At 43.7% G+C, this 26,394-nt stretch overlaps 1 protein-coding gene across 3 annotated transcripts in view; it reads right to left on the bottom strand.

Annotated features, from left to right (window-relative positions):
• KIAA0319 (KIAA0319 ortholog) overlaps positions 1–25,475 on the bottom strand; it is an 83,067-nt gene extending 57,592 nt beyond the window's left edge. For 2 of the 3 annotated variants that reach the window (XM_074944771.1, XM_074944772.1), the window contains exon 1: positions 24,965–25,475. In XM_074944771.1, the coding sequence (XP_074800872.1) occupies positions 24,965–25,034 (70 nt within the window). In that variant the 5' untranslated portion in view covers positions 25,035–25,475. Of the gene's footprint in view, positions 1–8,861; positions 9,027–24,964 lie in introns of all 3 variants that reach the window. The other variant, XM_074944773.1, reaches the window with a different exon arrangement.
• Between the last annotated feature and the right edge of the window lie 919 nt (positions 25,476–26,394).

The raw sequence follows: 26,394 nt of genomic DNA, 5'->3' as shown, positions 1-26,394 counted from the left end.
GGCACAATCTACATGAACATGGAAGATCCAGTGTTAGTTTTCATAAGGGCAGGGTAGGATGGGGTCTGCCCCAGTATCCTGGCCCAAAATCTCCTGTCCCCACACCACTGTGCTGTGGGCTGGCTTCCACATCCAGAGGTGGCTGCATTTCAGTGGTGTTATGTGTACGCTTATTTTGGTCAGAGCTTTGGGAGCTTTTGAGAGAAAACATGCAACAGAAGTGCAAAATATTATAATTTTATTATCCTTCTTCAGCATTATAAAGGGCTGAGATACTTTTGATGAGATTCTGGAAAAAAAAAAAATAGTTGTCTCCCAAGATGAGAACTTTAATTCTAACTTTCAAGCCAGAGCCAATTTTCACAGCTGAGTTATAAGCCTCTGAAGAATAGGATTTATAACATAAATGCTGACAAAGGCTTAACTCCAGCAGCTTTAGCAGGGATCTATAAAAATCACTATCCTCAAAACCAGAGAAGCCAGATTAGCCAGAAGTTCATCAAAATCTGAAGTGTCACTGCATCAGTTTCTGAGGGGATGGCGTACACCTCTGTACATAAGGAATACGACTTCATTCTCTCTCCACAGGCTGCTTCCATGTAATTTAGAGCCTTTCCCTCCCTGAAATCCTGTAAGCTTTTACACAGAGATACTTCAGGGAAAGCAGAAGGCCTGTTTCTTGCTTCAGAGACCATTCTAATTGCAGATTAAACACTGGGGGAGGGGGGAAAAGCAAATAGGGAAAAATGCTAAATTACATAAAAGCAAATCCTTGACACAGGGACAAAACCAAGAGTATTGCAATTAGATTTACAAACAATGGGCTGCAAAGCTTTTACAGTAATTAGAGCAGCAGTCTGCAGGATGTTTACAATTCTGTTATAGGGCCCAGGATCAGCTGCTGAGCCTCTCTAATTGGTTCACTGATCCTGATGGTTCACTTGATGGTTCATCTTCATTTCACGGGTTGCCAGGATCCCTGTTTGTTGCTGATAAATCAAGAAGTACTGGTGGGTAGAGCAGATGGATTCAATTTCTCCCCAGTACTCTCTTGAGCACTTGGTGGGAATCTTTCCCTGCGGCTGTGCTTATGCTCTGGGAAGGAAGAGGCTACTTACCTGCCTCGTCCCCAGTATCCCTATGTAATACTGGGCAGGATTTTGGGAGACATAGATCCAGTTCTCTGCTCTGCTACTGATTTTTTGTATGAACCTGGGTAAATCACTCACTCTCTCTTTGCTTTGGTTTTTCAGCTCTAAAACTGGGGATAAGGGTACTTCCCTAACTCACAGAGTGTTGTGAAGGTAAATACATTACAGACTATGAGATGCTCAGAGAACAGGGGCCACATAAATACCTTAAATAGATATAATCTTTTTTTTTTTCAATTGTCAGTAATTCATTCAATTTGAAATGTACTTAAAATATGTCCATATGGTAGGTGCTGTACACAGCCCATAGACAAAGATAGTCCCTCCCTACAATCCTATAGCCTAAACAGACTGACGCAGCAGAGACAGGACTCACCATGAAATCCACAGGAGGAAAGAGCTTCACGTGCAGTTCTGGTCTGCAAAGTGACTGGCATTGTGGTGTTCACCTTTTATTATTTCTTGATAAGTTTAATATCAAACAACTAAAAAGTTGGTCTTTCCAAGCCCTGCACGTACAATCTAGACCAGAGGTGGGCAAACTACGGCCTGCAGGTCACATCCGGCCCGCGGGACCATCCTGCCCGGCCCTTGAGCTCCCAGCCGGGGAAGCTAGTCCCCAGCCCCTCCCCTGCTGCCTCAGCTCGCTGTGCTACCAGCGCTCTGGGCGGCGGGGCTGCGAGGTCCTGCTGGGCAGCGCGGCTGCGAGAACCGCCAGCCTGCCCCGGTGCTCTAGACTGTGCAGCAGTGCAGCAGGCTCCGGCCGGGCGGCGCAGCTGCCAGTTCTGGTGCTCTGAGTGGCATGGTAAGGGGGCAGGGAGGTTGGATAAGGGGCAGGGGGTCCCGGGGGCAGTCAAGGGCCAGGGAGCAGTTGGATAGGTGTGGGAGTCCCGGAGAGCCTGTCAGGGGGTGGGCGTGTGGATAGGGGTTGGGGCAGTCAGGGGACAGGAGGGTTGGATAGGGGGTGTGGTCCCGGGGGGGGCGGTTAGGAGCAAGGGTCCCGGGAGGGGGTGGTCAGGGGACAAGGAGCGGGGGTGGGGGGGTTGGATGGGTCCGGAGTTCTGAGGGGGCAGTTAGGGGGCAGAAAGTGGGAGGGAGTGGATAGGGGGTGGGGGCTGTAGTAAGAGAAGGCCCTGAAATATAAATTCTTGTATCAGAGGCCCAGTCTGAGGCCTAAAGCCTGAACCAAAGTAAAGCTTGAACCAAAGTACTTCCAGGCAACGATAAGAAAAGCTGGGCTGTGAGTCAGAGGCAGGTCCCACTCACAGAAGTTTGCAAGAAAAGGTTGTTAGAGGCACGTGCACACACACACATAAGTGCTAATGAGAGGAACTTGTGCCAAAATGGCAGCAAGACACTCCATAGACATAACAAGGAACAGGCAGGTGCATCTTAAAGACAGGGTCAAAAGGACAACATGGTGGATAGATTTGTTTGAACTATGATGAGTAATCTGTCCTGCAATGGTATAAAAGTAGGTCCCGGAGCTCATATCTTTGTCCAGCCTAGGGGGCAGTGGAGTGTCCTGCCACTGACTGAGCTGTGTCCATTGCCAGGGAGCACAAATTCGTAGTATGCCCTGTAGAGTCTATAGGGAACTATTATTGTGCTTCGTTTGACAATAAACCTGGCTCGGGTTCCTTCGTACCTTACTAGAGTCTGTGGTTTTGGGGGATTCTCTCGGGGTCTGCTGTGTTAGCTATCTGCGCAGAGCTGGGGCAGCACATAGAGGGAACACACACACAACCGACTGTTATCATCATCGAACAAGAGCGGAGCACCACACCGGTAGCTACCGACAACAGGGGCCAGGCTGTTTGGGGAGTCACAGCCTTCCCTACCCGGCCCTCCATACAGTTTCGGAACCCCGATGTGGACCTCAGGCCAAAAAGTTTGCCCACCCCTGATCTAGACCCTGAAAGTCAAGCTGGGTTCTTTCCTCTTTAGGCATCATCAAACTCTTAATTGTTGCTTTCAGGTCAAATTATACTGTCTGTTGTACTGGACAATCCCACTATTATTAAATTATGCCCTCAGTGACACTTGTGAAACCCCACTGCAATCAGTAGGCCTGCACAGCTGTACCTGACTGGAACTCAGTAAACAATTCTGTTGATGATCTCAAGAAGGAATAGACTCTAGGCCCCTCTCAATAAGCTATGTTGACTCCACAATGCTAACAGCTATAAAAATATACTTTACTCACTAGAGTCAGCAGCTATGACTTTCCTCTGCAACACATCTCCTTTCTTCGTGTGTGCAAAGTGCCATATTTGCAAAATAATTGATCAGAAGAGAATGACATTTGTTTACGGTGTTGCCAACTCTCAGGATTTTATTGTGATTCTCGCATATTTGGAGTTTTTCTTAAAACCCCAGCTCCTGGAATCATGTGTTTCATGAAAATCCTGGCTTTCATTTAAAAAAAAAAAAGTTTCCAGCCCCTGCAGTTGTGAAGAAAAGTTTTAAAAACATGAACCCTAAAGCATCAAAAATCAGAAAGCAAATCGAAAGAAACCAGATTTTTAGTCTTATGATTTTTAGTCTCACTGTGATATTTTGACTCCTGATTTTTGAGCACATAAGGTTGGCAATAGTGTGCTGAGAACTCACAGCTTGTAGGAATCTCAGGAGAAGTGTGTTATTAAACAGAGAAATGGGAATGGCGTCTTTGTAAATGGCACTGGGAGGTTGCTTTATGCGTGCAGGGCTGCATTGCCCAGAGCAAGGAGATGGGAGTTCTACACCACCTGTAATTGTGACTGCACACTAAACTATCTTTGTGATTTTGTTATAAAGGCTAATCTCAGAACAAAGTAGCACAGTGTGAAAATGCAGTAGCTGAATATTGCGAGTCAGGCATGATGACACCTCTGAGCTTTATTACGCCAGTAGAAATGAATTACAATAAAATGAGTTTGTACGATCACTGTGATGCCAGGTTGGAGCATGTCTCTGCAAGTGTGCCATACTGAATTTAATCCAATCTATAGCACTGTCAACTAAACAGTTGTGTTTATGATGGTAACGAATGCATGCTGTCTTTATCAATGAGAGAGCTGTACATTCCCCACTTTAGTTCAGCTGGAATGGCATTTTATAGTTATATGAGATATAAATAAATATAAAATCAATTTTGGAATACATTAGCACAACCACTCTTGATAGTTAGAATGGCCAGAATAATTTAGACCTCATTCAACACAAAATAATTTGATTAATGGATTTATATCAGTGGCAATAGACTACATTATAAGAGACTCATACATACATTAAAGCCTTGTCTACACAAGTCAGCTTTCATCAACGAAACAGTGGAGGTGCACACACTGAAATGCTCCTCCCACCGATGTAACTCTCCTTTATGCTGACATAATAAAACCACTTTGACAAGAGGTGTAAGGCTTATGTCGGTTTAGTTAAGGCGATGCAGTGTCTCTGTAGACACTGCATTCCTTACATTGGTCGTTGGCAATCAATCTTGTCTATTTCATGGCTCCTGGCAAGAAAGCTGGCTCCTGGCTCCCCATCCAGGCCTTCACTCCCAGCTTGGGCTCCCCACTGGGAGACCTGCTGCACACCAGGATCCTGGCTTCCCGCTGGAAGCATGGCAGCCAACCGGACTCCGGGTGCAGATCATTCCCCTGGAGGCGAGATCAAAGCTCAGATGGGAGTGGGGAGGTGGGGGGAGGCAGCTGGGCTCCCGGTGGGGAGCTGCACGGAGCCAAGAGCCCTGGCCCTCAGTGCCCCACACTGCCCCTCTTCAGTCGGTAGAGGTGCTCCTGGTAAGCACTACTGACCAGAGGAGGGTACTGTGAACATCAGCCATCACAGTAATTAATGCCGTCGCTGTAAGTCGACCTAACACAGGTCAATTTAAGATTGTAGTGTAGACATAGCCTTAGTGAGACACAAGGAGAAATTATAAGTTGCAACCAGAGTTTCATGAAGTCAGTTGACCCAAGCATGGGAGGTGCTGAGTGCTAAGGCATGATACATAGCAGTGATAGTAAGACACCAATATTCATTGACACACCTGGCTCAAAGCTCATCACATGAGTCAGTGTTACATAAGGTCAACAGCAGGGGTCAGTACCCACCAACCTCAGTGTCTGCTGTTATATGTTCTCTTTACAAAAACCAAAAATGCTCTCAGCAAACAACAGCCACCACAAACTAATTCAGCCAACTAATAAAAACACAAATAGAACCATCTCAGCATACAGGTCAAGGTAGCTCAGCTCAAAGCCTTTGACAAAGGAGAGGACTGTTCTGCCTCTTTTTTAGCACCTTCCAATTACAGCTATTCTCTCTCAAGCACACTGCATCAAGCCCTTACCATGCAAAGTCAAGCGAGCTACTGAAAGAGTCAGCTCAAATAGCAAACAACTTGACTAAAAAAAATAGCCCTGGAAGACCTAACAAATCCATGCTTAGGACTGTTAGGAAAATGCAACACACTTCACAATTCTTTAGAAGGATCAGTAGTTCAGAGAATCAGAGACAGAAAAGCTAAAATCTTTAGCACAAACATCTAACAAGCTTCTTGAGCCACACATAATGTTACTGTCATGCACCGGAGTGAGCATACATTGACTTATTAAAATGAGCATCTTCTGGAAGACGCTGAACACCCTCCAATTCAATTGGGGTGTACGGCACTTTACAGAACCACACCCTTACTGAACTGTTTTGGCAGGGCACTGAAAGGGATAATGTCCCTGAATTTTCTGCCAAAGTAAATGGAAGTGTGCAGGGGAGGGAAGGGACACAATCAACATAAAAGGCTATATGATAACATTTGTTAACCCATAATTTACTGTTCGGAACAATTGCCTCTGGGACAGAGAGAAGCTTGTAATACATACCCTATGACAGTGCTTCTCAAACTTTTTTTTTCGCGGACCACTCTAAAATTGCTGAGGGTCTCGGCAGACCACTTAATGATCTTTCCAAATGTTGTTTGTACCGTTAGCTAACTACTGTAAAGCGTTTTGGATAAAAGCGCTATATAAAAAAAATCTTAATAATAAACAACTTTTTTTGGTTCTACAAATGAAAGCATACAACTCTTATTTTAATATCAGTAGTCTTACCTTTCTAATTCGATGGATGTGCCCTCTCTCCCCTGCCACGGCAGCCCTCAAGCTAGGGATAGGAAGGAGGGGGGGGGTCTCTCCCTCTCTCCCCCACTGTGGTAGCCCCCGAGCTGGGGCTGGGAAGGAGGGCCATCTCTTTCCAGCAGCCGCAGCCCTGGAGCTGGGGAAAGCTGCCTCTTTCTCTGGCCACCACAGCCCTGCACATCCCAAATTCCCCCCACCCCCTCTTTCACCCTACTGCCCCCTCCCACCTATTCCCCTCAAGGCCACCACCTCACCTTACATGTGCATCTTCTCCTGGGTCCAGGCACTTAATTAGTGGAGCCACACCTCCACGGCTCTACTAATTAGGTGGATGGCCCTTTATTCTCTTGTGTGTGGCCACCCAGGTGCACAGCTTAGAGGGAACTATCCACGGACCACCTGAATGGAGCTCACGGACCACACTTTGAGAACCTCTGCCCTACGATGTGAGAGATGGGTAACAGGTTTGCTGTTATTTGGAAAAATAATTGAGACATGGTTACAAGACATAATCAATGAACAAGTCTTTTCAGATGTCATGAAGGACTTTTTAGTCTAGTAATAAGTAACTAGAACCATTATTATACACTCCTATAATTTGGTAACACTCTTAATGAGTCAAATTCATTATTCCTTACACACAAAGAGCTCCCACTGAAATTTTATTCACCAGAGAATACCAGTATTGGCCACATATCAGGACCTCAAATACTGCTTAAATAGGATTGACTACACGAGTAGACACATGCATCCACTGTTTACTATACAAAAACAGGCCCATCTTCCCCTCAGTGGAGATACAGTATGACAGTGTCACAGTGTTCTAGAGGATGGTTCTAGAACTATCACCAAAATATCCTGGAGTTAATGCCATCTCATTCCCAAATTCAGCGGTTTTATTAAAACTAGGCATACGAGCAAGAATCTGCCTTATTAAACAGCTAATCCTGCTTGTATCTCAAGAGACTTGCTGGCGTCCAAATAATTTCTCTATTTGTTTATTGAATTCCAATAATGTAGATTCTGCCAGTATCTCCACCCCCACAATTCCAAAAACTGTTAGCCCTCTGGCAAAATAAAGACCTTATATGAGCATTTCACCTTTGTTCTGTAGCGTCTGTGCTAACACTGCCAACGTTTGAGATAAAATGATGGATGATAACGTGGTAGTATTGAGAATCTATACTACTTTTCATTTGTTTGCTTATAGCTAAAAAAAAAAAAGTCACCAGTGGTGGCTGGGGGTGGGGGAGAATTGGTAGCATTTCCCTAAACTGTGTCTTTGCAAAAAGAAATTCTACTTACCTGAAAAAAAAATGCAGTTTTATTTTCCATGCACTAGTCAGAGGTGGGCAAACTATGGCCCGCGGGCCACATCCTGCCCACGGGACCGTCCTGCCTGGCTCCTGAGCTTCCGGCAGAGGAGGCTAGCCCCCGGCTCCTCCCCCACTGTCCCCCTCCCCCGCAGCTACGCTGCTGCGTGGGCAGCATGGCTTGAGCCTGCCAACCTCCCAGGCTTTCCAATAAGCCTGTCCTGCTGCTCTGAGCGGCATGGTAAGGGGGCGGCGGGGGGGGTTGGATAAGGGGCAGGAGGTCCCGGGGGGTAGTCAGGAGGTGGTTGGATGGGACAGAGGTGGGGGGGGGCACGTGGTCAGGAGACAGGCAGCAGGGGGGTTGGATGGGGGTGAGGTCCTGGGGGGGCAGTTAGGGATGGGGGTCCCAGGAGGGGGCAGTCAGGGACAAGAAGTGGGGGGGGTTGGATGGGTCAGGGGGGCCTGTCAGGGGGTGGAGGTGTGGATAGGAGTCAGGGCAGTCAGGGGACAGGGGGGTTGGATAGGGGCTGGGGTTCCGGGGGTGGGGCGGTTAGGGGCAGAGGGTCCTGGGAGGGGGCCGTCAGGGGACAAGGAGCAGGGGGGGTTGAATGGGTCAGGGGTTGTGAGGGGGGCAGTCGGGGACGGGAAGTGGGAGAGGGCGGATAGGGGGCAGGGGCCAGGCTGTTTGCGGAGGCACAGCCTTCCCCACCTGGCCCTCCATACTGTTTCACAACCCTGATGTAGCCCTTGGGCCAAAACGGTTGCCCACCCCCACACTAGTGGCTTGATCAGGCCTCAGCTCTGAGGCCTGGAAGCATTCATCCTTCAAAACATTGTGCCTTTCATAGGCACCTGTGAGGACCTGCTCCATCTAAACAACAGATGTAGTCAGTGCTTTTCCTCTACCACGGTGCTGCTGGTGCATATGGCCCTGCCCCTCCCTAGATATGCCTCTTATAGTGCTCCATTCCCTTTGCACTCCCCAGCACCTGTACCTAATTATGGCTGATCCAGAATAGATAGGGAAGGGTTTCTTGGAAGCTTTCCTCCACCCTCACCTGCACCCTATCTGTAGTGGCCAGAAATCAGTTTTTAACAGCAAAAAGGGGACTTTATACAGAGGCTATCAGATATAGAGTTATGTACAAGAACTCTTCTTAGTGAGGAACAGTAACAGTCTCCTTTCCTCAGCCTATTCTTATTACAAAAATCGGTAATGTTTGCTTCATTCGCTGTGCACGATTCAGACATTAACACAAGAAGTAAACTCCTACCTGTTATTGCCCACAGCAACAAGAACAGAGTGCTGAGCCCAAATGCCATTCTACACCGGGCAGGCAGTGACAACCAGGCTTCTGGCCAGCTGTTTGGAGATGATATATGACCTTAGTGTAGGTTTCCTCTAATACTGTTTAGTACCTAGCAGGAGCCTTGAAGGGCTGTAATAGACAGCAGAGGAAGAAACAGGTCAGACATTAGCATTTTAGACTGTCACAGCAAAGCAGAGAGGATAAATGTAGGCTTGACAATTACTTCCCCAGCGTCTGTGTGATGGATGAAACAGGAGATTGGGCAAAATGAAGATAAAGAACAAATTACTTACCTGTAACTGTTGTGCTTTGAAGGTACAGAAATAGCCTACACTCTTGGGTTCCTGTATCTACAAAGCACCAGTAACCCCTCTATGCACTTATTGAACAAAGGGAGTTTATTTCTGCTCAAGTGGAAAGTGAAATGCAACCTTCACTGTGGAGCCATAAAAAACACCTTCAATATTAAAATTCCAGGCTTCAAAGATAAGTCTGTTAATTTATGGGACTTCTTGTGTGAGTAAGGCAAACAAGGGCCTCTTTGGGATTTTCAGGAAGAAGACATTTCTTCTCAGGACAGTCAAAGTTCCTCCAGGAATCCTAAGCAACTAACATATGGGTTTAATGGGGAAGAACTAATTCCAACATCCGATTTGAGAAGGAAAAACAAGTTTTATTTAGCCAGCTATTTAGCTACAATCTACTATGCATACAAAGGATACGGAGGCATACCTCCTGAGGGAAGGGAGCTGAACCTTTCGCTTGAGTATAGCCCTTTCAGTACAGAGAATCACAGCTAGTTTCCTTTGATAGTCAGTGAATGACTGGAGTTTGTTTCCTTTACAAGTCAGTCACTGAGCTGGTTACTGATTTGTGCCTTAAAACTTGGCCTTTTATATGGCAAGTGACTGGCCTGCTACAAAACAAGGAGAAATACAGGAAGAAGAGAGCTGTTTTGACATGGTTTTTTTTTTTACACAGGCTGATCTAAACAGGGTAGATATTGAAACAGCTCCAGATTCCAGATGGACTTCATCTGCTCCACATGCAATCCAAGTAGCCATGTAGCATCAATTCATTAGGAAAGGAAGAATCTCCAGGGTCCCTACAAACAATCTGCAGTTTTGGAGAAGGGGAAGGTTAAAGTAGAAAAATATTTTGCTGAGAATCTCAAGTCCCAAATGTGAAAAGCAATAAATTTGGCAAGCTGCCTGCAAAACTGTGGAAGGTTAGTCACTTTTCAGAAGCCCAACACTTATTTTAAAATATAGTTTGACATTTTTAAGCCTAATTCTACCAAACAAGCAATAAAATTTCTTTTTGAGAGACACACTATTACAGAGAATCCATGGCACCAAGCATCAAAATGGTTATCATGATTTATTCAAAACCAAGGAAAGAACAACTATCTGTCACAAAACAACACTACTTTATGCTTAAAAGTGTTTTGATATTTGCAATTACAGCTCCCCATCCAAAAGAAATTCCTAGAAACAGGATGAAAATGTATTAATCCACTTCTTCTTCCCACTCTGACCACCCTTTGTTGGGCATCAACTATTAAACAAAAAAATCTTTATTTTAATCTAGCACTGCAAAAGCTCGTGCAAAGCTGGGGTGTTTGGGTTTTTGTCATTATTCAAATAGACTAAATTCAACACAAGTGTAGCTCCACATAGGGCAATGAAGTTACATTAGGAATTAATCTGGTTCAGTATGCTTAACTGAGAAGGAAAATAATGATACTTTGTTCTTAAGCAGCACCTTTTTCCAAAGGATCTCCAAACACTTACAAGCATTAGTTAATTCTCATAAGACACCTGTAAGCTAAGCAAATATTATTAAATCCATTTTACATTTTAGGAGCTAGTGATAGTGACTCCTATTATTAAAGTTGCCAACCATTTCCCATTATAACCCCAAAGTTCAACTCCTTATAACTTTGTCAAACTTTAGCTACTGGGACTGAAACTTTCCATGTTTGCTCTCTGTTTCAGGTTTAATTTCTTTGGGATGTTTCAGCTGTTTTTGAGAATAAGATTAGGGAAAAACAGGAAGTTTTGCCAACCTTAACAATTTTTCCAACTTAAAAAAAACCCAGGGAGCTGGAAGGTGTCTTATGAGAATTAACTAATGCTTGTAAGTGTTCGGAGATCCTTTGGAAAAAGGTGCTGCTTAAGAACAAAGTATCATGCCCAGATGTTAGATTTTAGGATCAAGCTCCTAATAAGTTCTTTTGCACATGCGCAAATGGCAGTTTTCTGTGGCTTATGACTTGTCCAGTTCTGGATGGATTTTTACTGGCACAGAAAAAGATATCTCTCCGACTCTAGGAACCTATCCCTCTGGTTTGAAACAGAAACTTGAAATCTGGCAGAGGGATAGGTTCCTAGAGTCAGAGAGATATCTTTTTCTGTGCCAGTAAAAATGTTCTTCACCCCTCACAGATTTCCTGAAGCAGTCCCACAAATCAGATGTGTCTCTTTAGGATGGACTGGACACACATGCTCCTCTGGCCTAGGGGAAGGTGCATTGGGCTGGGAATCAAAACATCACAGGGTCAAGTTTCACTTCTTCTGACTGGCATTAATAATAAGGATTGTGAAGTATACAGAGTTATTAAGCAAGGCCTTATACCCTTGCCCCCAAAAGGAGGCAAGTATCAGTTCCTTCATTTAACAGAAGGAGTAAGTAAGGGTTCCACAAGGTCATATCGTGCAGAACTGGGAATAGAATTCCGGTCTCTAATACAGAAGACCCAAGACTTAGCCACTTAGCTGCACTGCCTCTCATAAATAATATGCCAGTTCTAAGACGGCTTCAAAATGGAGCTCCTCCTGTATACATAACCCATTGTTTCAGTGTACTATATTCCCCCTTTAGTGGCTGGTTCACAGAGGTTAACAGCTTGATGCTGATGCCAACTAATATAGATATTGCTTCAGCAAAAATTATTAGTATATTTGCACTGTTGAATCTCTTGGGTTCAAACCCTACTCATGATGCCTGTGGAACAAGGTTATTTATACGATAGAATTTGTATTTTTCTAGAAAATGAGGTTTTTATAAACCTACATTGTAAATATGAAAGTAAGGTGTCAAAGATAAGCATTAAAAAGGCGACAAGCTTAATTTCACCCAACTTGCATATGCATTATGATACACACTGTTTTTACCGTACAGGACGCCTGCCTCACTCAGGTAACTTTGTCATTTTCTGATGACAGGTAACTATTTTTATTTACCTTCTATGTAACAAATCGCCAAAGCCTGCTCCCACTGAAGTCAATTGCAAAACTACCTTTGATGTCAATGGGAGCAATATCAGATCCAAAATGTATATAATGCGAATATTAAGAGTACAGCCTTTTCTCCATTAAAAAAATAGAAAACCTCTTTAAAAACAATAATGACTTTAAATGTCTAAATAACTGGGCCCATGAACACACTCCAGAGGGAGGCAGGGTGTAGCCGTGGGGAAGGATTCTGAGGTTAAGCAAATTCTGCAGACATGTGCCACTAAAATGTAACTATTTTCTTTCACAGAAATGCCATGTACCTTCACCCCTCTGATTTACCCCACAATATTACACTGTCTACATACAAGTGACATCAGACACACTACATCAGAGCTTGCTTACCTTGATGTAGATAAATCAATAAATGCATATATTTAAAAAAATGATGTGGATGAGAAGTCTGGTTTAAATCAACAAAGCCAGGGGATCTGGTATTATAGCTGAATCTCTATCCTGCACTCACACATCACTGAGCCTTTTTATTTTCATAATGATGTGAACAGAGAAGATAATGCTGTCGGCATTAACTTTGAATTTTCTTGGCTTTCATCGGCTTAAGTCAGACCTGTAATCTTATTCACATTTCAGAGGAAGAACTGCTCAAAATGGACTGTATGAAAGTTTATATGACAGTAAAAATATATATTGCCTTACACTGAAAACCACTTTTTTTTTTTCTGAGCCAGCTTTCAGCTTTGCTTGAGCCAAATGGAATTCTGTATCTGGCAGCCCGAGACAAACATTTCCGCTTCATGATTTTTAACATGCTCAGCAGCGGGGCAGACCCCCAGCACCAGACTGTTCAGAGGACAAAAAACAACAACAACAACTCAATTTCCCCCAGAACCTTTCTCTGTATTTCAATCCTCCTGGGTTTTAACATAGACTAAAATCATTTTCCCTGTTAGAGAGAGAAAGGGACCAGCCAAGCAGTAACACATTAACATTCCCTGCACATAAAAGTTACCCCAGGGTTAGAACAATAAAAAATTGTACAGACTGTATTACCTAGATCAGGGACTACATCTAAATCCTTGGTCTGCAGAGTGGTGAATATAGCATAAGGCAGCATATCCAGGCTCTATCTTCCTCTCATTGACATTAGTGACAAAACTCCCACTGGACTCAGTCAGGCCCATACAGGAAAGCTCAGAATCTTCAAATGTAGCTCACTGTTGGTACTGACGGTACTTGCATCAGCTGTGAGAACATTTCACCTTCAAGGTAAAATAATCAAAGACTGGAAAGAGTGTGTGGTTAGGATAGTCACAGAGCAGCTCTGGAGAACTGCAGACTGACCACCAGTGGAATGACAGGACTATGAATACCTTGCTCGTTAGCAACAACTTTACTCCTGGAGGAATTCTGAGCCAAAAAATTAAAAATTCTGCAGTCAATATTTTAAAATTCTGCAAAATTCTGCAAAATTTGTCAAAACAACACAATATAATCATGCTAGTTTCTATTATTTTGGTAATTTATTTAAACTATAATCCAATGGATGGAGAATGGAAGTGGGGAGTACTGACGAAAATCCCCAAACCTTCTTGCCTAATAGTAATGCAGCTAGGTTTGACCCTTTATTTCTAGTTATTAGTCAACAAAGATATGCAGCCATATGCTCAGGGTTACATCACAGGCAACTGAAGAGCAAACGAGGGCTGGGCAATCAAACTCACAATTTATATTGGCTACTGACCATCTCCAGAAAGGTCAGTAGCAAACAGTTCATGGAGCACATTTTGATAGGAATTTTTTTCAGTCCAAAAATTTAGACAGGTTCTAATCACTAAAGCACCATAAGCATTTATAAGGCCATTCTGTCCTTTACACCACTCTGGCAATGTAAAGGAGCCTTAAAACTTTTACACCTATTTTATACTCCTGGTGGGAATTCACAAAGACACTGGGAACAATTCACTAAGCAGGCAGACTGCCACATTCTGCTCTGCCTAAGGGGACAGAGCCTGCCCCACGCCTACCTCCTCAGAAACACCCCAAAGCCCTGCCTCTCCACACCAAGTGTACCGCAATAGCAAGCGAGAGGGACAGTGTCTCTCTCTCTCTCAAACGCATGACTGCCCAGCCCCCTGTCCCCCCAGCAGTAATTTACATCTCTACTGGCTGCCCCAGGTGCCCGAACGGACCTGCCTGCGCTGCAGGAGAGAAGCACATGACCGCTCTTGCAGCTTCCCTTTGCTTCCCTGTCAGAAGTCATTTTTCTGTGGGGAAGCAAAGAAATCTGCAGAGGACATGAATTCTGTGCACATGCAGTGATGCAGAATTCCCCCAGGAGTAAACATCACCTCAGGGAGGATTTTCCACTGCCAGGAACCCTGCATTCTTTGGGTTATGCTGCCAGAAGAAGAACAGGTAGAAGTAATATCTTAAACTCTTCTCTTTTTTTTAAACTAGCCAGATTTCATGTTGATGATGTCCCTTCTCCAAAACAGGAAGATACAGTAAATGAAACCTCCTACTTATTAGACTGTCCTGATTTTTTTAACAAAAAACAATTTCAAACTGAATCTTTCCATTAAATACAGCATTAAACAATCCTTCAAAAAAAAAAAAAGGGGGATACCCCAAGTAGAACTGCTCCACCAATTGCACCATTACACTAACCCCTGGCATCTCTGACTAACACAGAAGAGAAGAAAAAACACGACAGCAGCACTCACCACTAGTATCACAAGGAAACTATCTGGGGAACAAGCAGGCATAATTCTAATGCCAAAGGATGGTGTAACAGTGGTAAACCTTTCCAAACTTAGGTGTCTAATATTAAGCATCTAAATAAAGGAGCTAATGTTCAAACTATCCACAACTGCTGTTGAAGACAGTGAGATTTACTGGTGCTCAAAACCTCTGCAAATCAGCTCCCTTATGTAGATGCCTAATAATAGGCACCCAGTTTTGAAAATGGGTTATAGACAAAACCTTCTTTATTACAACTCCAGTACATATCTGTGATTCTGATCCTTTCTCTGTTCAATTTGTATGGAGTTCTGTATGCCTTGTTTAGTAACTGCTGTAGGTTGTTATAGCCTAATTCCAGTCAATTTTGTCAGTCAAATTCAGAACTCCTACAAAAAATAATTATGTGGAAAAAAAAAAAACCTCCCTACCCAGTTAAAAATACCCTATTACATTGTACTGAAGGGTCACTTGTCTGTGTGATATGCCCAAACACTCATCACTGCTATCCAATGCAAGTAACACAGCTAAAGCAGAAAAGTAATGATTCATTTAAAGGGTCATTTTACTGTACAATACTTAAGCAGATATGATAGCTACCTGAATAACAAATGACTTTGTTATGATTCCTGCAGATACAGCGAACAGCAAAGGAATTCCTAACAATGAGACACTTAAAAAGGTTACACAGTACCATGAGCAGTTTACAGTTAAAAAAATAAAATAAAAAAAAAATCAATGAACGGTGTAATTGCCCTAATGAAAAATTAAAGTGCCATTATCAGTGTCAGAATTTACACCACACTGTGACACATATAGTGACTGGAAACAAGTCAAAATCATTCAGGATTGCTGCCACTTAAATTGCAATACAGATATCATTTGCATAGCACTTAGTGTATGCACATGCCAGAGTACTTCATGCAGTGTGGTAAATATGAGCTGAACTCAATAAATGCATCAATAAAGACTCAAAGATGCCAAACATCTCAGCACTTTGAATCCTCACTTGGCATAAATCCTAGTCTTAGAAGGGAGGCACCTGAGGACAAAAACTGATGGATTGTTGTGATCAACTGGGACTGTAATCAAGAGATCTTTTGGTTTCCACACATTCTTGATTTTTGTATGAAAATGGTATTTCCTATTAGTTCTCTGTATCATTGCTGAACATCCATTATGAAGGGGAATACAGTTGTCAATATCAAACTAAAGAGAAAAAAACAGGTTTCAAGGGATTGCTAATGGGACAGACAGCCTCAAAGATCCTGGTATGAATCCAGCTCATATTTGCAGTGCTGAAAGCCACGACTGTCTGATGGCTGATCAGTGGCCTCTGTGATGAGGCTGCATGGACATGGTCTCAGTCCAATTCCTAGTGGATGTGTCCTCATCATAAAAAGCAATCGCCACAACTGGCTGCCTCCCTCATCTTCGAGGCCAAAGTCGGAATGAGGATGGAGAGTGAACTACCCTTTCATATCAGAGGTCTTGCAGGTCAGACTGGGGGGGACACATTGATGGGACAGAGCAAGGGAAGCTTGCACTGCTGCTTCCCATCCTGTGCATGAACAGAAAGTATCAGTCTCCAAGACTGATACCTTTCATGAGCACTGAAATAAAGAGAAAACATATATGTTTATATAATTCACATTTATATATATATAAAAATCTGAATTAAGTTGTGTTTTAATAGATATATAAAATATATATAATATATTTATATATTGAATATATTATATATTAAAATACTACCTCTGATCAGATTAGCTCAGATTATTAATTTTAATAGTGTTTTAATATATGTATTTGATTAGTGTGTGTGTATGTATATATATATATATATATATAAAAACACTACCTCTGATCAGATTAGTTTAGATTATTTTTGCACTTCTTTTGGTGTGCTTTTATATTGTCAAAATGGTTTACATGGTTTTTTATTAAATGCAATCAAAACTTCACTCTTAGGGACATAGACTAAGTTGCAGCGAAGATCATATTTTTACAATCAAGTTTTAAGATCTTAAAAATAAAAACAAGTTACTCAGTTATGCCAACTCTCATGATTTGATTATGAGTCTCATGATTTTTGCTATTTTTCTTAAAGTCCTATTTCCTGAAGTCAAGAGATCACGTGAGAATCTTAGCCTTCATTAAAAAAAGAAAGAAAAAAAGAAAAAGAAAGTTTCTAGTCCTCATGGTTGCGGAGAAAAGTTTGAAAACACACCCCCTAAAGACTCAAAATCTAGAAGGCAAATAAAAAGAACCAATACTTAGTATCTTTTAAAAATAAAATCTAGGGGATGAAATCCTGGTCCCATTCAACTTCAACAGGACAGGATTTCACCTATAATTTTTAAGCTAATGTCATGATTTTTGGAGCCCGACTCATTTGAACACTTAGGGCTGGCAATACTGTTATATAATGTCTGATTATGACCTAAAGAACACCTCAATGCTAATTGGCAAAGGGTTCACTGATCTGTAACAGTAACTATTGACAGGCCTTACAAACTCACCACATCTAACACATTGTTTTCAAAATACTTATCCAAAGAGGGTCAAGAAAAGTCTCTAATAAAAACTTACAATATCATACTAATCCTAATTGTTATGAGATGTATGGATGGATGTTATTTAAGGAGTTGTGTATATATACACACCGGAACATGTGTTTTAAAGTCTGAATCAAAGCAGGGATGTCAAGCAGGTTTTGACCAGACTAAGGATGTATATTCACCTGTGTGCCTCGGGTCATATGTAAAATAGGCATTGTAAGCCAACACAATGGAAGACTGTTTGCATGACGTTAACATGAGGATGTGAAGGCATCATGGAGTCAGCACACCGACAAATAAACCATCCTGACTCTGGGGACAAAACAATGAACTGTGGGGGATATAAGGAGAACGCAAAAGAACACATCTTGATCCTTCACTGAGGAAACAAAAAGAACAGCGTTTTCTGCATTCATGAAAGGGGGATCCCCAGCCATGTTGGTTGAAGATGCTGGGAGATTGCTTTAGGTGACAGAAACTACTTCAGACAAAGGTTTATTCTGTTAATGTTAAGTTTAGACTCTAGGAACAGTGTTATACTTTTTGTTTTATATGTAATCATTTCTGTTTCCATTTCTATCCTTACTCACTATCTCTCAAATCTTAACCTTTGATAATAAACTGATGATTGTTTTCACTATAAATATATCTCAGTGCTGTGATGTTATATTGGAGCTGATCCTCATTTGAATAATAGAAGCTGGTGTATTCACTATTCCTCTGGGGACAGCTTACCTGGTAATTTCTGTGAGTGTCCAGACACAGCATGTAGGTATTTGAGGATTGGGGTGCACCTACTGTTAACCAGCAAGGTAAAGTAAGGTCTGGCAGAGCCCTGAGGAGACTGTTAGGGTGCAAGCTAACTGACTGGTGGTATCAGGGAGCTCACCCCCAGTTCAGCCCAAGCAAAACTTCCTCTCACCAAAGGCAGGTGAGTGATAAGGTCACTCACAGTACTGGGCACACTGAGGAAGCATCATACCAATCAACTACTTATCTGCAACTTACTTTTTGACTGACACTCCATTACCTGTCTAGGCCAAAATGTTCAAAAGTGGTCACCGATTTTGGATGCCTGAGTTTGTGAGCACCCCATTTGAGACTCCTAGACCCTGATTTTCAGAAGCGCTGAGCACCCAGAAAATCAGAGGGCGAGTGCCCCAAAATTGAGGCATCTAAAAATCACACACTTTAAAACATTTTAGCCAGAGAGATAGTGATCACAAAACCAAAAAGCAAACAGCTCTATTTTCTGGTTCAGTCTGCAGTGTCAGCAAGGTGAGAAAATTCTGGCTTTTACTTTAAAATTGTATTGGCAATGATACTACACGCATTGATGGGGTTTACATATGAAACACTTCTCATTAAAATTTCAGTTTTACTGCAGAAGTTTTCTGGCAATTACCTCATTTTAAATATAACAGTGAGGTTACCCTTTTTATGAACATAAGATGTTTTATGTCATTTTCATTATTTGAGTACATGTCAGACAACATATAGCTTGCTCAACAAATATGAGAAGTCGCTTTTTGGTATTCAAGGCCATATGCACCTGTCAACTAATGAATACCCCTAATTTTAGGGAATTGATATTTTTATATTAAGGGAGTGCACTGAAGGATTCATGTTGTAAAATACAGACTCTGAAGTTACGTAAGTACTTAAATATACATATTTATTATAGCCTTCAATGGCCAGTCACAGTCTGATTAGCTGAGACAGGCTCATGTGACTAAGTTTAAGATTACGTCCTATTGCCCGCATAGCTGATTAATTATATTTGACGCTAAAAATATGGACCATCTAGCCCAGCGGTGGGCAAACTATGGCCCACGGGCCATATCCGGCATATCAGACCTTTTAATTCGTCCCTGAAGCTCCCGCCGGGGAGCAGGGTCAGAGGTTTGCCCCGTTCCTGCATTCCAGCTGGGGAGCAGGGTCAGGGGCTTGACCCCCTGTGCACGTGCCACGGCTCCCGGGAAGCAGCCGGTATGTCCCCACTCCAGCTCCTAAGCAAAAGGGCAGCCAGGGGGCTCTGCATGCTACCCCCACCCCAACCCCCGCCCCTGCAGCTCCCATTGGCCATGGTTCCCAGCCAATGGGAGCTGTAGGGGGCGGTGCCTGTGGACAGGGCAGCGCACAGAGCCCCCTGGCCATGCCTCTGCATAGGAGCTGGGGGGGACATGTCGCTGCTTCCGGGAGATGCTTGAAGTAAGTGCCGCCTGGAGCCTGCACCCCCGCCCCGCCCCGCAACCCCCTGCCCCAGCCCTGATCCCCCTCCCACCCTCAGAACCCCTTGATCCCTGCTTGGATCCACCTCCTGTACCCCTAAACCCCTCATCCCCAGCCCCACCCCACAGCCCACACCCCTTGCTGGAGCCCCCATCCCCCCTACCCCAAAACCCCTGCCTCAGCCTGGAGCCCCCTCCTGTACCCTGAACTCCTCATTTCTGGCCCCACCCCAAAGCCCACACCCCCAGCAGGAGCCCTCACTCCCTCCCACACCCCTACCCCTGATTTTGTGAGCGTTCATGGCCCGCCATACAATTTCCATACCCAGATGTGGCCCTCAGGACAAAAAGTTTGCCCACCCCTGATCTAGCTAATGATGGAGATTGAGTCAAATGATCTGGAGAAGAAAAGACTCAGTACAGGACTGCTTAGATATTGCAGGGCACTGTCAGCAAAAACAAAATCCTGTAACTTAGACGTGTATACTTATTCTATCCATAGTTCCTTGCAGCTGCTTTTAGACATGACTCCTGTCTCAGCGGGATTTCACACATACCTTTCGAGCTCTGAGTCTGAGTTTGTGTATGGACAGAGGGAGAGAGATTAGATACATTACCTTGACAAAAAAGTTTATTTGCCCACTCAACCAGGGCAAGTATGTTTTGTTTCTCTTTGTTATAAGCAAGTAAAATATCACTATGATATTCATTATCGCCAGTTATCCTGGTAAAGGCTAGAGAGTATATCTCATGCCTGTGGTAATAAATCTTCTGACAGTTTTTCAAAGCTAAGATGGACAGTATTCCCCATCATCCCAAATCTGGAACATGAAACACAGTGTGGAAAATGACAGGTTTCAGAGTAGCAGCCATGCTAGTCTATATTCGCAAAAAGAAAAGGAGTACTTGTCGCACCTTAGAGACTAATAAATTTATTTGAGCATAAGCTTTCGTCAGCTACAGCCCACTTCATCGGAGTACTTGTGGCACCTTAGAGACTAACAAATTTATTTGAGCATAAGCTTTTGTGAGCTACAGCTCACTTCATCGGATGCATCCAATGAAGTGGGCTGTAGCTCACGAAAGCTTATGCTCAAATAAATTTATTAGTCTCTAAGGTGCCACAAGTACTCCTTTTCTTTTAGTATGGAAAATGTTATATGCAATGTGCTCCATGATCAGATTGCCTGAAAGAGTAAATCACATCATGTGCAGTTAATAGAGGGGTGGGCAATTGGCATGGAGCCTACTGGGTCCTAGGACACTTTGCAGTTTATGAAAAGGCTGCAAAACTATAATAAACGTGGTCAAGTGGCTAAGACAGAGGACATGAAGATATCCATGGTAACCAGGGCTTGATTGACAGGCCACACATAAAGCACCAGCCCCTACCAATAAGCAACACAGCATGGCAGAAGAAGATGTGCCACACATGTAGGTAATAAGCAGTTCCAGTAGTGGCCTCAGAGAGGTGGTAAAATACCAGTGGGTTTTGGGAGGTGCTGTAGAATGAACTGAAGATGAATTTGATTCCACTGGCACCGGTGCTGCATGGCAGGAGGAGATGCATATCACAACAGCATTCTGAGGGGCAAAATGGAGAATATGTGGGTGTTCAGAGGTTAGGCAAGGAAGCAGTTGATCCATACAGTCAATCAACTGGAGCAAAAACAACAGTCATATCATAAATAGCCACAGGCATGCAGGATTAACAAAAGTGTTTATTTGAAGACAATGAAGCTAAAGGAAGAACTATCCACAGGTACAAATCACACAGCACCATAACCAGAGCTGAGTGTGCCCTTGGCAGTGATTAAAAAAGGAACTTTTTTTAAAACTCAAAACACAATTAACCTGTGGAACTCACCGCTACTTTATATAATTGGGGCAAAGAGTTTAGTTGTGTTCAGAAGGGGATTAGACATTTGTAAAAATAACAGGAATATATGCCATTAAAATAGATAAGGAAACAAATTATCAAGGAATAAGCCAACCACTAACTGCCTCAGTTGAGGAAGGAACTTTTTGCATAGACATATTGTCTATTATGGGGGCTTTGTACCTTCCTCTAAAGCATTTGTACTGAACACTGTAGGACACAGGATATTGGACTGTTGTCCTGATCCAGTACGGCAATCCTTATGATCCTAATAAGGACAGACATGTAGTAACAATACCAAAACAATCAACCACACCACACCATGTAAAGTTACATACCTTCAGAAAATAACATTCTATAAGCAATGCTCAGGCAGCAACCATGCAGTGGAACCATCAGCAATGCCCAGCATAACCAACAGCTGTGCCTGCCACATTATCCAAATGGATAGCTTCTCTCCCGTGATGAAAGAGGCCATGCATGATGAGAGCTCCACTGGATACATAGCAATATTAAGACACACAAAGTAGCACTGATAAAGTCACCAGTAGACAAGGATCCCACACAGTTGATTAGGGAATCACACACAACCAACAGTGATAAGACAGAATTGCATCCAGGCATTTTCCCTGTGGAAATTAGGGCATCCAGTGGCTGTTGCTTTATTCACTGCTTGCATGTCCAACACTCATTGCTGGGGGAGGGTGGGGAAGGATAAACTGCCAGGGTGCTTTCGAGAATACACCCTTGTTCCTTAGGTCATACCCCTTGTAGGATTGATCCTACACTCACTGAAGTCTGTGGGAAAGTTCCCACTGACTTTAATGGTGTAGAATTAGGGCCTTACTATGTAGTCCTTTCCTTTGCTCTCAGGGATAGCACATCACTCCAGGGCGTTGTGTGTATACTCTATTCCTCTCACTTACACCACCCCTTTCACACAATTTGCCCCATTTCCCATCCTTTGTGAGGTGTGTAGCTCTGCACACATTGTCTAAGATACTAAATTAATCTTTCCCTTTTTACAGGGAATATTGAGTATGAAAGATGAGTGTGGTACAAGGTTAATAAGAGATTACAATTGTCCTGAGGCAGGCCAAAAATTATGGAACATCCACTTGAATAGTCAACCCCACAAATGAAAAAGCTAATAAAAATGAATGGGCATTATGCAAACAAGAGGAATATATTTGTGCTACTATATATATATATTTGTGCTAGTAGCTGAAAGCCTATGCTGTTGCACAGGTGTAATTCATAAAGTTGTGTGTAAAAAAGCCAAAAATGGCTGAGAACTTAAAACTGGACAGTAACAGACCATCGATCTCAGTGATGATTGAATCACGGCAATATTCTAAACAAAACGAGTTGTCCTCTATGCTTGTAGCTACTTCCATTGATTAACACTGACTCTACAGACCTTCTAGGCTTTGGGGTTATTGTGTCTGCTGGCTGTGTTGATTTGTGTCTGGGGGGGTTGTGCTGGGAGATTTGCGTAGGTGGCATTTGGGCACATGGGTGTGGCAGCTGGGCCGGGTTATCCATCATCCGGGCAGTCTCTCATACAACCAATGAAATGATTGCATGTAAATTAGCTGTAGAATAACACTTGTGATTGGTTAAATTACCTCTGCTATCATAATGGTCTAGGATTCTGGGCACGCATAGATACATGCCTTACTGTAGCTGAAAAACGCACAGGGGTAATTCGTAAAGTCAAAATGGCTGAGAACTTAAAAGTTGGACAGTAAATGATAGTGAATCAGAGTGATGGTTCAGTCTGGTGATGCTCTGAACAAAAGCTGCTCTCAGCCATGCTTGTAGTTGTTTCCATCACTTCACGCTGACTGTACAGACATCATAGGCTCCAGAGTGACACACAGAGTAACAATCCTGGATTTTTATTACACGGATTACAGTTATGCTGCTCAGGGTCAGGCCTCTTGTGCTAGATGCTGTACAAACAGAGATAGGACACAGTCCCTGTCCTGGAGAGCTTAATCCATAAATGGCTTGGATTGTAAATTCTTCAGGACAGGGACAGGGACTCTATATAGATAGATAGATAGATGTGTGTTTGTGCAGCATCTAGTAGAAGAGACTTGGTCAGCACTACTGTAATATAAGTAATGCACACACACATGGATTGGGAGAAGAAGAAAAATAGGCTTATGTTGCATTTAATTTCCAACTCACCTTTTCATCTATAGGTTGTTGATTTAGACTGTACGCTCTTTGGGGCAGAAAAATGTTTTCTGTGTTTGTAAAGCACTTAGTATTTACACAGCACCCAAACTCTGCTAGTAATGGAATTATCGATAATGATTTTTCCTTAGATTGCAATGGGATAAAACTTTTCACTTAGCAAATATATAAGTGCTCACCATAACGTAAATACATGTTTACAACAAAAGCATGCACTTCAGTAGCAAATTACTAATTTCCATAGGCTCTGTAACTGTAACATTTGCAATATTAAGATTTCTCAGCTCCATCACATCTGCATACTTCCAAAGCAACATTTGGAAGAGACTTTTCCATTTTTGACCCTTTTTAACCTAAGTGGAAATTGAAAAGAAATGCCCTCACTACAGCAGTGAATCCATATTAATTGTTTTTCTTCCTAGTCCAACAGGTGGTACACATTTGCCAAATACATTATGGAAATAAAACATTACTAACACTGAACAATTGCTATAGCATTTCCTTTATTTTTTCAAATGACCCTCACAGTCATATAATAAAACCACTTTGTCCAGTATTTCTTTACACATAGGCATTATATTGCATTGTGCTAATTCAGCAAGGGGGGGAGGTATTTTCCTAAGAGCAGAGAGTGAAAACATATTTGCTAAGGAGCATATATTTCCTTCCTTCCTTCCTTGATGCTGTGAGATGCACAAGTGCAGCCAATTAGTCTTGGTGTTCAAGATCTAGACCTGTAATATATTTGTGAAATTCTTGGAGGGTGCAAGACCATAAAATCACTTAAAGCTCTCAATCAATGTAGACTGGTTATCATAATCTATTTAACAAGTAATGCACATTTCCAGGCAATATATAGAGCAGGGGAGAACATTCATTCTCTGGCTGGGAAGTTATTGAATGTTTACAGCCAGAGGGGGATGGGGATGGGAAATTCCATAGTTTCCTAACCCTGTCAAATAAATAACCGATCTATGCAACAATTAGCTTGTGCAGCACGAGGTACTTACTGCACAGCACCAACGCAGACCCAAACAACACTGAACGCACCCGCTCCCAAGCTCAAACAAGTGCGAGCATCTACAGCATCCTTTGTTGTATCTATAACATAGCCATCTGTGAGGCATGCGTTGCATACAGGGTTAACTCGCTCTCTAGCACCTATAGGCTAGCGAGGCAGGTATGACGACCGTACCTGAGACTGCTGATGGAGATGCTGCTGCTGTCGCTTCCCCAGGGCCTGGCAGCATCCTTCGCTGCCCCATCCATGGAACGGAAGCCAAGCGGGAGGAGAGGCGTGTGCGCTGGAGCCGGAGGGGGGGAGCGGTAGCAAGGCACCAGGCCAAGATTCCTAATGTCTTCTTCCTGCGGCTGAATCCGGGAGCTGCTGCTGCCCGGATCCCCAGCGCGGCGGCTGCAGGAGCAGGAGCGAGACAGCAAGGGCTGTTCCTCCTTTCTTCTTCCAGCAGCAGCAGCGCCCGGAGACGCCCCCTAGCGCTTTATCCCAGCCCCGCGCCGGGCAGCCCGAGGGGGCGCGCTGTAGGTTGCACAGTCAGCCCAGCCTTTGCCGGGAGCCCAGAGCAGGGGAGGCGGGGCGCTGGGAGCAGAAGATGGAACCTGTCCCGGGCTCGCGCAGCAGCGTGTCACGCTCCCGCCCAGACCGACCTCTGCAAAGAGCGGGTGGGCGTCTAGCCGTGGTGCACGGCTTGGGTGGGTGGGTCCACGGTGCAAGAAGCGGAGGGGCGGGAAGGGGGAGGGTCTCGGGGCGGGGGCGGAAGAAGGGTGTTTCACGCATTAAAGCAGATGTTTAAAAATAATGTCGATAATAAGAAGCAGATATGGATGCAGATTCCCAGCTCCTCAAAGGTGGGGAGTTGGTCCCACCCAAGAGAAAGAGGGCAGCTATAAATCCCTCAAAGTCCTGGGTCTTCAGACCTGCTGGGATATTGATTCAGAGGCACCTCTGCTTAAAACTGCACTTAGGCTAACAGTCAGGTTGCACTTTTCCTCCAGGGAGCTCAACCCCCTTTCAAAAGTGAACAAATATTATTGTTCTTCCCATTTTACAGATGGGGAAACTGAGGCACGGGGCAGTGCTATGGCATGACCAAGGCAAAGCTGGGAGTAGTACCCAGAAGTCTGGTTTCCCAGTCCCCTGCTCTATCTGAAAGACACAAAATGGAAGTGTTGGTGTGACAAAGATGGCTTTTAAAAGGTGCTTCCAAGCAACAGAGCTCAGTCTGCAGCAGACAACCATCAAAGCCAGTATGGGGTGAAAGGAAGGGAAACTGTCATGGTGATTATCCCCCATCTGCAAGCTGGGATCAGGTCCATAATCCCAGGGGTGGTGTGAGTAGAGGGGTGCCAACCCTGCAGATTTCAGTTCATGGAGAAGTGGAAGTGGAATGAGCACTGTTGGTTTGCTGGGAAGCTTAAATACAAGGGACTCAAAGCTCAGGGGGACCCTTAGTTCTATATCCTCTTTCCCCACAGCAGCCCTAGCAATACCTCTTTACCACGGCTGCCTTCAAGGAGAACAGGGAGGCCTCCTCCCTGGGTCTTCAGGGTCTGGGAAGGAAGTGGGAGAAGGGTTAGTGGCTGTGTTCCTCCACCTTGTATCTTCTG

The sequence above is a fragment of the Natator depressus genome, chromosome 2 (assembly GCF_965152275.1).
Source record: "Natator depressus isolate rNatDep1 chromosome 2, rNatDep2.hap1, whole genome shotgun sequence".
Lineage (NCBI taxonomy): Eukaryota > Metazoa > Chordata > Testudines > Cheloniidae > Natator > Natator depressus.
The sequence above is the reverse complement of the archived record's forward strand: the minus strand, read 5'-3'. Positions and strand labels throughout refer to the sequence as shown.